The sequence below is a fragment of the Strix aluco genome, chromosome 6 (genome assembly GCF_031877795.1).
Source record: "Strix aluco isolate bStrAlu1 chromosome 6, bStrAlu1.hap1, whole genome shotgun sequence".
Lineage (NCBI taxonomy): Eukaryota > Metazoa > Chordata > Aves > Strigiformes > Strigidae > Strix > Strix aluco.
Window position 1 is genome coordinate 36,887,640 of NC_133936.1, and position 14,920 is coordinate 36,902,559.

At 38.3% G+C, this 14,920-nt stretch overlaps 1 protein-coding gene across 1 annotated transcript in view; it reads right to left on the reverse strand.

The window, feature by feature from the left end:
* The window catches only part of ITGAV (integrin subunit alpha V), a 51,590-nt gene that overhangs the window by 22,089 nt on the left and 14,581 nt on the right, over positions 1-14,920 (reverse strand). Inside the window, exons 3-16 of the mRNA XM_074829658.1 lie at positions 12,953-13,044; positions 12,335-12,449; positions 10,993-11,054; positions 9,343-9,388; positions 7,694-7,819; positions 6,943-6,987; positions 6,710-6,753; positions 6,566-6,622; positions 6,062-6,114; positions 5,441-5,643; positions 1,780-1,971; positions 1,621-1,666; positions 927-1,028; positions 149-207 (exon numbers count right to left, since the gene is read on the reverse strand). Coding sequence (XP_074685759.1) covers positions 149-207; positions 927-1,028; positions 1,621-1,666; positions 1,780-1,971; positions 5,441-5,643; positions 6,062-6,114; positions 6,566-6,622; positions 6,710-6,753; positions 6,943-6,987; positions 7,694-7,819; positions 9,343-9,388; positions 10,993-11,054; positions 12,335-12,449; positions 12,953-13,044 — 1,242 coding nt within the window. The remainder of the gene's footprint in view (positions 1-148; positions 208-926; positions 1,029-1,620; positions 1,667-1,779; positions 1,972-5,440; positions 5,644-6,061; positions 6,115-6,565; positions 6,623-6,709; positions 6,754-6,942; positions 6,988-7,693; positions 7,820-9,342; positions 9,389-10,992; positions 11,055-12,334; positions 12,450-12,952; positions 13,045-14,920) is intronic.

Genomic DNA, 14,920 nt, shown 5'->3' on the forward strand with positions numbered 1-14,920 from the left:
GACAGTCATATAGATGTATATGGTTACTGAACTGGTAGGATTGTGTTGTGAAGGGTAACCAGCTGTTTCAGTAATGAAGAAGGACAATGACCAGTGCTCATGTCTGCAAACCACATAAGACTAAAGTTTTTAAACTAGCAGAACTTACTGAGTGAATTAGGGAGCTTTCCTTTGCCATCCGCTTTTAAGCAGAACTTTACTTTGAAGCTGTTTTGGAGGAAAAGAAAATATTAATTTCACACACTATCACTCTCATTTTCTTCTAAAATTCTTTACTGTTTTTCTCAGTTCAAAGGTATTTTCTTTTGAGACTCTAGCTCACTCCCAACAGCTATTTTCTATTGGTGGAAGAGAAACTATAACCTATTAATAAGTAGACAGCAATGCAAGGCTTTGGAACCTTGATTCATGTAGGAACAGTCACCTGCAAGCCAGAGTGTTGTTTCCTGAAATCAAATATGGCTTATTTATTTTTAAAGCTAGAAGGAACTGGCATACTGAGCTGAAAAGGAAGTTAGCACTAGAAAGGAACAGTGGGTTTGGATAACAGTCCAGGAACAAGAACCAAAACCAGTTTACAGAGCAGATAATTTCCCAAGTGTTTTCCAAAAGCCCACCTAAAAAGTAAGTTAATGGGTAAAACCACTGGAAAATTTGTGATCTTGGGAAGATCTTACTCTGCTCAGTAGGCAACTGTCAATCTCCGCAGGTAGGATGTAATTTAGGAGTCAGTCTAGCATCTGTTGAAGATAATGCTAGTCCTTCCACTGTTGTTCAAGAGTTCTTATTTTATATTGTCTGTTCTTTCAGAAAAATCTGTGTTTGACTGTCTTTTTAATTCGCTGACTAGACTTCCTGAATCCTTATGAAAATAAAAACCAAAAAAAGGCCTTCCCCTCAAAGGAAAACAAAGATACTCTGCTTACCAAGAAACTTTTACATCTGACAGCGAACAGGCTTTGTTTTCTGGATTTAGAATGGTTGGATTAACTTCCAGGGCAGCATTTACTCTAATAACTGGTCTAGCTCTGCAAAGAAAACATCCTCTTGAACAGCATTCAACAGCATGTTAGACAATACCCTCCCCATCAAATTGTGCAATATACACATAGACACTTACACAATATTTAGTGAAACTGCAAGAATAACAAATAATCACTGAGTAGATTAAGGAAAAGCAGGAAGTTTCTCTGTGCCCTTTCATTACCATCAGTCAGAGGACATGAACAGTTGTGTTAAGAGGGAGTCTCATCTATTTCTAGCACAGATAAATAAGGTATTTTCCCCAAAATGAGCAAGTTTGGATGAGAATATCAGGATTGCAGTGTAATAGCGAGCAGCACCCTGTGTATGTCAGAATCTAGAAAACTGTCACTCAGCATAAGACAACTTATTTATATTTTCTCTTAACTATAGATTTTTGAGAAGGATAAATAATAGATAGCAGACTGTAGATTTACTCAGTGAAAACAGCAGTATAACTTTTTTTAACTCCAGCAGTTTGGAAGGTGGAGTGGCAGAATTTCAGACTTCGCTGATCCTGCTTTCTATTGTATCTCAAGAATGCTGCTGAGCTTTCATTCTGCCGGCACTTGTGTAAAAGCACAGAGGGATACTTACCTATACAGAACAGCTGTGTCAACACCAAAGGCTCCAACAATCAAGTCTAGGAAGAAAGAAGAAATATTACACATTACAATTTATTTTTTTAAAATACGCTGTTAGTCAGAGGTGGGGCTACTATTAAGTTATTCTAAAGTGACACTTAGAGCAAAGGACCTGGATATCCATTTCTGTCCACATCTGTGGCTCCTTTCAGTGAGTACCCAAAACTGGGTGGCATGGTGCGAGCGGCCCACTGCCCTTCAAGAATTTGAGACGGGACTGCATTCAAACCATTTGCTCTTCCATTGTAGATATAGACAAGTCCTCTCTTGTCCTCTCCACCATATGGTGCAGCAACTGCAATATCTGTAAACCAAACGAACCATCGTCAACATCTCCAGGCACAGACTAGGAGAACACATTTGCGCTTGCATCGATCAACAGTTTCTGATATTACAGTTTCAATGTGTGTCAGTAGGGAGAAAATGCAACTGGCCTTTAAAATGCTCATCAACTACATTTTTTTCTTTTCATTGGATGCTGTTTTTTCTGGAAAGTATAAATATTTAACAAGAACATACATCATAGACTTGTATGGGGGGGAGGAGAGAAAGGAATAGTTCTGCAAACACGTCTGCACTTCAGTAACTGACTTACAGCCAAATCATATGGATTTGAGATGCTTTTGAGAGTATTAAACACCCAGAGTTAGTCACTGTTGGCACCAAATGACAAAACTAAGTGAGGCTATCTGCTCATTTCATTAACACACTCATGTTCCTCCAAAGGGTGTGGCACTTTAATAATTCTCAAAAATTTAAATCAGCCTAAAACAATGGTAAATATCAAATTCCAGTCTATCCTGATCATAGCTTGGCAAAATGTTTTATGGAGAACTTTCAGTTAGCGCAATTATGCTCTCTCTTAAGGCTTAACTTATTTGAGAGTACTCATTATCAATGGCTCATAAACAGTAATAAACAAAATGCTAATTGGGCTATCTGTAAGGACAGCTTCAGACACATGAGCTAATTTCAACATTTCCACAGTCAGTTCAAAGACCAAACATGAAACACTATACAGAGCAATTACATTATTCCCTCCTCTTTCCTTAAATTTGAGAAAGTTTCATGACAAGATCAAGGACTCAAAGGTTTACCATTTTGTATTTTTGACTCGTTTTTACAAACTTTATGAAAACAGTACAAATTCCAATCTTGCACCATACTGTGATGGAAAACATTTTAATTAACACTCCTAAAATGAAACAGAGCAGGAAAAGACAAAAAACCAGACTAAATAATGGCAAGGTAATTAAAAAGAGGCAGCTGCTGCTATGATTTTCTCACCTACAGTGTATTTCAGATTGAAATATCATAAAACCAAATATTTTTTGGATAATGTCATGAAGTGACCAGATTTTTGGCTATCAGCTGTAACCTTTCCAATGTCTTCTACAAATAGTTGCAGCGATATTCCATTTTCTCACTAGTTCTGTATACTATTAGCAACTAAAAATGTCCCTTCCAACCCAAACTATTCTATGATTCTATGATTTCATTACAAAAATATATTAGAGCTACCTGGGAATTGAAATATTAGACAATTATAATTTCAGATCTTTCAGAAAATCCTTAGCTTGCAAGCAGAATGGAAAAACCAAAAATGAGCATTTTTTGCAAAGTCAAATTCACAGAATTGTCTAGGTTGGAAAAGACTTTGAAGATCATCCAGTCCAACCATTAACCCACCATTAACAGTTCCCAACTACACCATATCCCTCAGCGCTATGTTGACCCTACTCTTAAACACCTCCAGGGATGGGGACTCCACCACCTCCCTGGGCAGCCCATTCCAACGCCTGACAACCCGTTCTGTAAAGAAATGCTTCCCAATATCTAGTCTAAACCTTCCCTGGCGCAACTTGAGGCCATTACCTCTTGTCCTATGGCTTATTACTTGGTTAAAGAGACTCATCCCCAGCTCTCTGCAACCTCCTTTCAGGGAGTTGTAGAGGGCCATGAGGTCTCCCCTCAGCCTCCTCTTCTCCAGACTAAACCCCCCCCAGTTCCCTCAGCTGCTTCTCGTACAACATGTGCTCCAGACGCTTCACCAGCTTCGTTGCCCTTCTCTGGACACGCTCGAGTCATTCAATGTCCTTTTTGTAGTGAGGGGCCCAAAACTGAACACAGTCATCAAGGTGCAGCCTCACCAGTGCCGAGTACAGGGGTAAGATCCCTTCCCTGTCCCTGCTGGCCACGCTATTGCTGATACAAGCCAGGACGCCACTGGCCTTCTTGGCCACCTGGGCACACTGCTGGCTCATGTTCAGCCAGCTGTCAATCAACACCCCCAGGTCCCTCTCTGACTGGCAGCTCTCCAGCCACTCCTCCCCAAGCCTGTAGCGCTGCTGGGGGTTGTTGTGACCCAAGTGCAGCACCCGGCATTTGGCCTTATTGAAACTCCTACAGTTGGCCTTAGCCCATCGCTCCAGCCTGTCCAGATCCCTCTGCAGAGCCTCCCTACCCTCGAGCAGATCAACACTCCCACCCAATTTGGTGTCATCTGCAAACTTGCTGAGGGTGCACTCGATCCCCTCGTCTAGATCATCAATAAAGATGTTAAACAGGAGTGGCCCCAAAACCGAGCCCTGGGGGACACCACTCGTGACCGGCCGCCAACCAGATTTAACTCCCTTCACCACAACTCTCTGGGCCCGGCCATCCAGCCAGTTTTTTACCCAGTGAAGCGTGTGCCCATCCAAGCCGCAAGCAGCCAGTTTCGCCAGGAGAATGCTGTGGGAAACAGTGTCAAAGGCCTTACTAAAGTCAAGGTAGACAACATCCACAGCCTTTCCCTCATCCAATAAGCAGGTCACCCTGTCGTAGAAGGAGATAAGGTTTGTCAGGACCTGCCTTTCATAAACCCATGCTGACTGGGCCTGATCATCTGGTTGTCCCGCATGTGTTGTGTGATGGTACTCAGGATGAGCTGCTCCATCAGCTTCCCAGGCACCGAAGTCAAGCTGACAGGCCTGTAATTTCCTGGATCACCCTTCCGACCCTTCTTATATATAGGTTCCTACAACTCTTTAGGAAACACTGGAGTATGACTTGCAAAACAAAGTGTTCTCCCTAGGATTCCGGGAAGTCTCCATCCCAAAACTATGAGAATCTTGTCTGCTTCATTGCTCTCCATTCCTACGTGAAAGTAACAAGAAGCACTGGCAACAGATTTCAGAGTCCACGGCCTCAGTTGTATCAGATTCAGACTTCTCATCCAGATACTTGCTCAAGACACTCAGCTCTTGGTACAGTTGACTGTAGTTGTTATGGGATATTTTCACCAGGCTCTTCCATTTTGAAATAAAAATCTAGACCTTTATCAGGAAAATCTCTTCTGTCAGAACATTTTTAACCAGCTCTCTGAAACAAACCTTCTTTTCAGTCATCATTGTGTTTCTGGAGAGGAAAATTGGCTTTAAGCAGTGGAAACAGGAAAATTGTATCGAAGATGTCCTACAAGTCATAGTGGAGTCAGATATTTCATCAAAGTTTCTACTGCACTTATCACTTAAAGTAATCAACTGATCAGTGTAAAAGCTAAAATAATCCATGCTGTAGTTTAAATGGTATAGTCTCTGCTCGATGCATACATGTAACTCCTGTTAGCATTCTTGGGAGTAGCATACAAGCATCGAAAGGAGTCTAGACCTTAGTGTCCAACATTCAGTCATGGTTAGACTGCCTAATGTTTGTGCGCAGAATCCACATTCAGTGTGATGTCTAGATTTCATCTACGAACAAAAAATACTGATCAATAAGTGATGTCCTACCATTGAAGCCATCCTGATCTAGATCCCCCAGAGGTGCAATAGAACTGCTGAATCTTGCAAATATTTCAAAACCATTCAGCTTTGTGATCTGAAACCCTCCAGAAGCTCGTTGAAGGCAAATGGAAACTTGGCCGACCTCTTGAAGTTTCCCATCAGAACCTCGATCCATAAAAAGAGGGGCTCCAATAAACAGATCTGTATAACTGGACCAAAGGAAGACAAGGTTCTTCAGTAACAGCATCAAAATTCAGTTTCATTCTCTTAAGCATCTGTTAGTAGCACTAACTCAGCACTGAAGTCAATATTAAGATGAAAGTTACCTATCTTTGAATTGCAACCAAAGGCAAATATTTATTAACAAAATAAGCACAAATAAAGCAGAATTTAATGCATTTAAAGCATGTGAATGTACACATATGTATTTATGCAGATAAATACAAAAACAAATCTACAACTGTTAAAACAAGTGTTGAGTGCTAGCAAGAAACTGCGTTGCGTAGATACACATTAATCCAGTAATGAAGACAGAAATCTATGTTGTAGGAAAGACTTTTTATTAAAAGCTTCTTTTTTTCTTTCCAGAAGCAAGTTGGGTAACAGTGGAGAGAAGAGGGCACTTACTTGTCCCCATTGATATCCGTGGCAGCCACGGAATACCCAAAATAGGCAGCCATCTGGAAAACAAAATTCAAACTGAACTTGTGAGTTATAGTGATATAAACACACAAACAAGTTTATACAAAGATGTACAAAGAGATATTAAGGAGATGATAATATATATCACAACATTTTTGTCTCGCTTCTCCTTATATTCTCCTTTTCTTTCTCTGCAGAAAGTAAACTTTCAGTTACCTTCCCCTTTCCTGATCTAGTCCTCTTTCCCAATTCTCAAAACAGTCAGCATTTCCTTCATTCAAATAAGATTGTTCTTCTAAGTAGTACTGCGAAACAGGAACTCACAGAACATGTATTTTTACAATTCCTACAGACTTTATAAAATTCTTCTTTGGCACATAAGCTAATAACATATGGAATGTTACATGTACCCTAAATGCCATCTCAACATGTCATCTTTCTACAGGAATAGCCTCCCGGCCACCCACCACACTAAATAAAGCTACATACCTGCTCTCCAGTGAAGTTGTACATGGAAGACATGTTCTTCCCATTGTAAATAGACACCTGCACATGAAGAAACGCACATTACAGCATATCAACAATATTCAGCTTTTCTATTTATTGTAAAGTTTAATGTTTCAAATTTCCTACCATGCCCAGAGTTCTTGCTGCTCTTGGGACTCCTGATACAAAGTCTGAAATACAAAGCAAGACACCTAGATAACATTCAGGTCCCAAAGCGCAATGAATTTGCTTGATCTGAGTAGCTCATTCCTAGTGACTTATGCATTTTCCTGTGCACTGTATTGTTTGTTCTACACTATTTATGTGAAAGACTTGCCCAGCCTATTAACACGATTTTTTTACTGAAGCAAGGGTCTTACCTTCTATGCCATCACCACTGAAGTCTCCAACAGCCACAGAATAACCTGTTCAACAGACAAAATTAGTAAATTACTTTAAAACCTTTCATCTCTCTTTACACTCTTCGTAGGTCTCTATGCACAGTTCTCTCGATTCATCTTAAAATGCAGTGGAATAACTATTGCCTCTAAGTAGCTTAGACTATGAACAGCTACATGAGTAGACTCGAATTCATCAGCATCCATGAATTTGAGATCAGAAGATAAAAATTTTGAATTTATCATCCTGGGAACTGTCTTGGTCTATCTTTGCCTCTTCCTGAACTCAGTTAGACATATATGAATCTAAATGATGACTTCCTACTCCTCTAAAGAACTCTCTTCATTATTTTTCTTCCCAAACATGATTCTTCCACATTTTTATTTAGTTTTGGTAGATTATTTAGAAACAGTTGCTCTTCTAAAAAAATAGGTATGTGACGAACTCCTCACATAAAAATCATACCTCAGCCATTCCCAAATTCAGACTGAATCACAGAGCACAAAAATTCATGGAAATATTTCCATTTATTTTGTCATCAGGTGCTTTTTGAATCAAGCCTATGGCAAGATAACTAAGCTTCTGTCATACATAAACTACTGCATTTTCAGGTATGTAGCCCTTTAGTTTTCTGTCAAATATTGGATTAATAGTAGCGTGATTTAGACTAAAATATGAACAGCGCAAGGGAGTTTTTCAAGGCAAGCTAGGTTTTCTTTCCAAACTACGCACCCAAATAGCTGTCATCAAAAGCAGCACTGGCAGGTCTGGTTGCTAACTGGTCATCATACTTTGTACTGTAGACTTTGGAGTCATATTTAGCCACAATCTCCGTCACTCGATCAGAAATAAGTTGGCCTAAAGAGAAAGAAAACAGTTTGAAACCACAAATAAAATATGTGTGCACTCATTCATTAAGCAACAGGACTCATTTACAGAATGCTTGCTTCTAAAGCAACAACTCTTATGAAATACCAACCAGAAAACAGCCAATAGCAGCAGCACTAGAAAGGATGTAAGTGAAAATTTGGATCCTACTTCAGCAAAGATTTATGCACATCTTTAATCAAAAGCACACAGAGAGCTCACTGAAAATAGAAGCCGCTCCTACATGTAAGCCAGGACTTAAATGTGACTGCTCAGTTAGGTAACAGTAAGCATATGCTTATGGTATTGCAGAACTGAGTCATTGCCCCTTGTCTAAGTACCATCATATGCGAGCTTAACATGGCAGACAAGAAGCTGACAGGGTGAGCACAGCGTATGGCCACCGCCTCCTGACACTTCACCAGCCACTAGATGGTGACTTCATTACATTCTTTTCTTCGAGTTTACATCTGGAATCACAAAAATTTTTTTTCAGAAGAGCACTTACTTCACATATGTATTCATACATGTATGAAGTAAAGGGAAAACTACTCCTCCAGCATCTCAGAATGTGGAATCAAAATTTGGGGTGAAAAATCTACGTTTTAGAAGTATACTATTGTCTTCTATTCAGAGCTGAGATTTTTTTTCTTTTTTAGTAGAAGATAATCAGGTGGTTTTGGCAGATGAGATGTCACTTTTTCCAAAAAGCAATAAAATGAATACACAAACATGATCTATATCATACTGTATCTGCAGTTTAGTTTCAATTATTCCATTTTGTTCAGAATTTAAAACATAGGGCTGGAAACAAGCCTCCTATGCTGCAGCATCTACATGTAGGCTGGCATGATACAGAAAATCTTTCATAAACTTTCATATTTACACAAGAGTTTGGCAGCTATGTCCTGATTGTAGCAGCATCATCTTTTACACAGATAGTTATAGTTAAACGCTGAATGATCCTGCAAACAAATACTGACTGAAGCCCACATTAGCAAAATATATAGGTAACGTTCTGTGTAAGCAGCACAGTTAGAGGTAATGTGCACCATGGCACAAACAGATCAATATAAACAAATGCAGTACATCTTTTCCATCGAAGAAAAAATAACAATAGGTCTCTACATTTCTCATTGAAAATACATGCTTCATATGTGTGTCAGAAATTACAAAACATGTAGATTTTGAAACAGCAAGCAAAATATCCTAAAGGAAACTCATCCTGCTGGTGGAAACAAATTCCACATCCCTGGGACAATGCCTTTAAAACAATCACAGAGTTATTTAAAAGACAAAAGACATATCTATACAATTATTACTTCAGCTTTAATCTGTGGTTGCCCTAATTATTCAGGAAATATTTTGAAGGATGAAGAAAAATTATTTCTGTTAGTTTTCTTACTGATGGAGACTTTGACAGCGGTTGGAGGAGTGTGGATACAAATGACTAAGAGGATAAAGAGAAAAATCAAAGAGGTTAACTTCTCTGTGACTTAAGTGATATATCTCACCTTGCCAGTAAAAGCTTCCAGGTCCTCCAAGTAGCACTCTGTCTCCCTTGGAGGGGGAAAAAAAAAAAAAGAAAGAAAAAGATAAAAAGAAAAAACACATTCAGCACATCTAAAGACAAGAGAACATGTCCTGTGTTTATGGGAAGTAATCCCATGCATGTCTATCACTGTAGCTTCACTGACCCCAATACATTTTATTTTTTGAAGGAATGTTTAATTAAAAATTCATCTTGTAAAATCCTAAGACAACAAACAATATGCCTTCAGTGACTTGCTTCTCTATTTTACCCATTTACAACTGTATGCAGAATTCCGCTTTTATTGTAATAGACCCCTCTACCCACATAAATCTAAGACAACAGAAACACAATTAGGAGAAAACTTTAAGACTGCTACAAGGCAATCATAACACGTTTTTACGTCAGCACACAAAACTTCTTTCACCTTCTGCCCCTGCCACTTTCTGTAACTTATCTTTAGAAAAGTTTAATTCAGAAAAGCTGTGATGTAGTTCTCCCACTCCGTATCCTTGGTACAAATGCAATCCACAAACTATTTTACGGAACTTTAACGACATTAGCTATCCCAGTGCTGGGAATTTCCTCCATAAGTACGGAATTGGGCCATAGGCTTTGCTGCATAATTAAGCCACTTACTCAGGTTTTAATCTTAAAAACTCCCATATTCACCACTTTGAAAAATCTAGGTCAGAGATCTGGAGATACCTTATACTCAGGCTTGCTCACTCATCTAGGGTTTTGGATTAGAGCCCGAGGTCGGTTTTAACTGGGGCTAGTGTCTGTACAATAAACCTGCGGGGTGCATGCAAAATAACTCAAACACAGTCCTATACTGCACTTTGCAGTTTCCTCTGGAGGAAAAACAAGGGTGTCCTCGGGCAAAGAGTGAAGGGATATGACCCAATCATAAGATGTAAAGACCACAAAAAATTGCCACATCACAAATAGGACTTGTGTGGTCTCAACATGTCCAGACTATGCTAAACAATTTAACTGTACAATATAAAAAACTATAGTTAGTTCTCAGATTTGTGCACAGCTTTATTGTGCTTGGACTTAAAAAAAAAAAAAAAACAACGAACTATAAAAGGCAGGGAGAACATAAAAGTAGAAGAAACACAAGGCAGATGGCAAAAAAAGAAAAAGTCCACTTCTGCTAGCTGATGAGAAAAACAAAACATAATTCAGAAGAACATTGTTTATCAGTTCCTTTTAGCAGTAAGTTATTCTTCCTTCAAGAAGTAACACTAGCTATGCACTGGTCCCTTCAAAATAAGTGTCTCAAAAAACCTGAATACTACAGTTTATTTCATGTGAGGACTAGCTGCAGCAGAGTTTTATGGCATAAGGCTGGAAAACTGGATTATCTGTTCAGGAATGTACATGATTCCTACAGGAGGTGAAAGCGTGCTGCTGTGAAGATGTAGGGAGAAACATGTTTGTAATACCAGAGTGGTTTGAAACTATTTTTGTTTATTTACAAGGATGTGTTTGGTTGTGGTTTTTCCCCCCAGGAACAATAGTTTACATTTAGTTTCATAATAGCTGTGCTTGTATGTGTTCTGTATCAGGGATATTGTTAACTTGCAACTGTCTGCTGACTGGTAGGAATTGAGAAAGAATCACATACCTTTGTAAAGTCAATACTAAATCCACCTTGACAAAATCCCTGTCCATCTGCATCGATAGTAGCTATAAAAAAAGAATGAATAGAAAAAAGAGAAAAATAAATAAATATTATCAGTACTAGATCAGATGATTCTGTCGATACTTTCCGACGCCTCTTCATAAGTAACCTTGCACTTCTGAACTTGAACCTTGGAATTTTTTTTTCTCCTAAATCAGTATTTTCCCTTTATCAACAACTCACAACCAAATGCTGTAACAACTTCAGGGCTGGCCTAACATACATATAACTTTAACATACGTTCTAGCCTAATACAGTCAAAGTAAACAGCAACTCCATATTTCTCTGCATTTAGTCTTCAAAAGTTTTGGGAAAAAACATTTTTATTCAGGAAATAAGGCATTTGCAAAATAGGGAGTAAGTTGGGGTTTTTTGTATGGAATAAAAATCCATACCATAGTGAAAGATACATAAGTTGTTTAAAGTAATGGCTTAAAACAAACAAACAAAAAGCACACCTGGCTGAAAAAATCTCTACAATCTGAGACTCATCCCAGTAAGAATTGTTATGGCTGAGATAATTTTACAATTATACAGCTCCAGAGCAGAAATGCTGAGACTCCCTTATCTGGAAGCGTGACTACTTAACTAGCATGATTTAGTTTAATATATGCTTAACTTCTTTTTATGTTGGACCACACTGGATTTCATTCCTTGCTGCTTACCAATGATTTTCAGCAAATTAAAAAAAGAAATTGTAGCTTAAGATTCAACTTTTGGACTTCTATATTTTAAAAAACGTTATAAGCATCTGAATAATCTACCAACTCAACTACATGATATAGATGCAAAGCGTTTGGAAAATAAGACTCAAAATGTTCAACAATGAATGTAATTAAAACAGTGCATTGCTACATATGCATGCATACACAGAAATCAGAACCTACTTGTACAAAACCTTGTCTTCTAAAATGAGCTTTCTCTTTAAATTACTTGAATAATTGTTAAGCTTCAGGAAATTCTAGAGTTGGTCTTTGAAAAAGCACTTGCTACCTAATTTTGCTCAAGTGATTACTACAGAAGTGGTCCTTTCAAGAACTGAAGTCCTCAAGTCCAATGATACTTGGATCTAAGATTTTCCTCTGGCCTACAGTAGAGAAAGTGAGGTCTGCATCCTGAACATCAACTGGAGGATGTCTGGATCTAGCTTAGTTTTTTTCCCTGACTGCTATGAGGCTATACATGGAAGGAGGAAATACCTGTAAAACATCCTGCTTCTGATGCGCACAAAATATAACACAAGAGAAATTCCAAACAGAAAAGCAACAAAGTGTTCTACACTTACTTGACCTGCAGGGTGCATATTCTACAGATTTAGATCCAGCAAGCAGGTAACAAGTTCCTACAGGCTCTCTCTCTTGTTTTGTTTCAGTCCTCCAGTGGTACAATGGGGCACAAGCCTAAGGAAGAAAATACAGCAGTGAGGAAACAAATTCTTCAAAATGCTGGGGGGTATAGAATAATACAATGGAATTCTAATTTTCTACAGAACAGTACAAAAAAAATTTTGGCGTATGTACCATGTGTTATGAGAGAAGATTTATATTATCAGTGCTGGGGCAGAAGTATCATCAGTTTGTATTTTTAGAAATAGCTGATTTATCACAAGAATTTTAGAAATAATAATTTCTTAAAGCAACAGTGGTAAAGAGTTCATCAAGAATTTATAACACGTTTTAACTTCAGGAAAACTAATTCTACTACTTTCCTCCGTACCAGAAAAAAATTCTAAACCCTTTAATTTATAAAGAGTTAAAAAAAGGCTACCCAGTAAATTCTGAAAAAGACAAGCCATACTGATTAGTGCGATTTTGTTTAAATTCTGAGTTATCCAGATCTTTTCACATTTTTTTTCACTACAATATCGCAGTACCAAGCCATATGGAGGGCATCAAAAACCTACCAGAATTTTATCATTTTTGGATCTCACAGAGGCTCCAAACCACTGATGAGATTTAAATTCCAGTGGATCATCAGGTGCAAAATCTCTGTTGCCTACAAAGAAAATGAAAAAGAAGCAAAATTTTACAGGAAACTGTACAGTAAGAATAAAAAAAAAAAGCTAAGTCTTGGTTTTGATGCATACAGAGAAAAGCAAAAACCATTAACATTGGAAGATATCACCCTTTCATGGCAATATGCTTTAAGGAAGATTTATTATTAATTTTTACATCTAGGGCCAAATACAGCTATTTTTACATACAAACACTAATTTTTTGTTCAAGCACCAAGTTTATAGTATCTTTGAACAGCAACACAGTAAATACCTCATACTTGAGATATTTGACTTACAAGTCAGATTACAGCACTGCTCAAGAATCAGTGCCAAATCTAAATTAGGACTAATACCTCTAGAATAAATATTGCCCTGATTAAATTAGATGAGATTTGCCTTTGGCTAGAATCGGGACAGAAATTCTTCTACTATGCTACCAGTACATCTCTATTCTGAATGTCACTGCAGTGTACAAAGCACAGCAACCAGCGTGCTTACAAGCTATGAGTAAAGTGAAGGAAAGGGTATTCAGTAACAAAAACGTTAAGAGTTTTCCATACAGAAGAACAAGTTAAATAAGGGGCAATTTGTACTGGTGTCTGTATCCTAACTGCTCGGTGATGAAAGTTGGTTGAAGCAACTTAATGAGTGGTATTTCTGCAGTGTGAATATTAAAAGTCTTTAAATCATTTAATGTTTCTTATGTACTTTCATTGGAACAACAATGGAAACTTTGCCAGCTTTATAAGAAAATGGATGTAGCACTCTGGAAAACATATCTTTTAAAAAGGTCACCTAAATAGCTCGTTTACAGTGCCTAAAGCTGAAGGAGTCAATGAGGTCAACAGCCATACATAAATCACTTCTACAGACTGCTGGGGGGAATCCCCAAGCCCAACCCGCTATGAATCAGAGACCTGTGACCACTTGAATCAAAACTTCCTTGCTTGTTTTACACCTTATATAGAATGCTTTGTCTCCTGAGACTGTGTTACTTCATTAGGAAAATCCCATGAAAAGGATGACAAAAGTGATTCTAATCTGCAGTCAGCCAAAACCAGCAAGTATCTGGACTACTTTTGCTCTTAAGATTAGAACTACATAGAAATCAATGCCAAGCACATAGCTTCACAAGGAACTATTGTGTTTTTTTCTAATTTCATCAAAAGTAGTTTAAAAAACCCTTCTGTCACCCTCTCCTCCACTCTCTTCTTGAACAGGTGCTAAAAACATGGAAGGCCTTGATTCATGAAAATCCACCCAAGGACAATTTTGCCTAAATGATGCAATTGCATCCTTTTTTCAGATGAAACTGCCACCAAAAGGGGCTGCAGTTCCCATATCCTCCTGTCCATATGTTCCTACTGCCTGACTCCATCTTGGCACTGCTACCTTCCGGTCGCACAGTCACAGCATGAACCACCTAAGAATGAATGCTACTAAAAAAATACTCAACTGGATCAGGGACCAACCCAGCTGACTACACGGGGAGTGAAGCAGTGCTAGCCTGCTGGGTAGAGACAAACATATGGCTGGGAACTATATCCTTTTTGGCAGCATCAGGGACTTAAAATTGGTTTATTCTGCTTGTAACCACACCCAAGGTTACACAGCCTTGAAAGACAGATTTGGCTTCCCCTCTATTTGTCCAGCTACTCTTGAATGCAAAGGAATCTCTCTGCTTTACTTGCCAAACAAAGCTTTAAACAATATAAAACCTGAGAATAGTTATGGCATGGCATTTTACACCTTTCTCTCCTGTTGGATACTTATACAACGCTATTTACCTATGACTAAAATGAAAGATAGTATAGCGATTTTATAATGTAAAGCAGAATCCTATTGTGCTAGGTACTATAAGAGTGTCTAGGATGC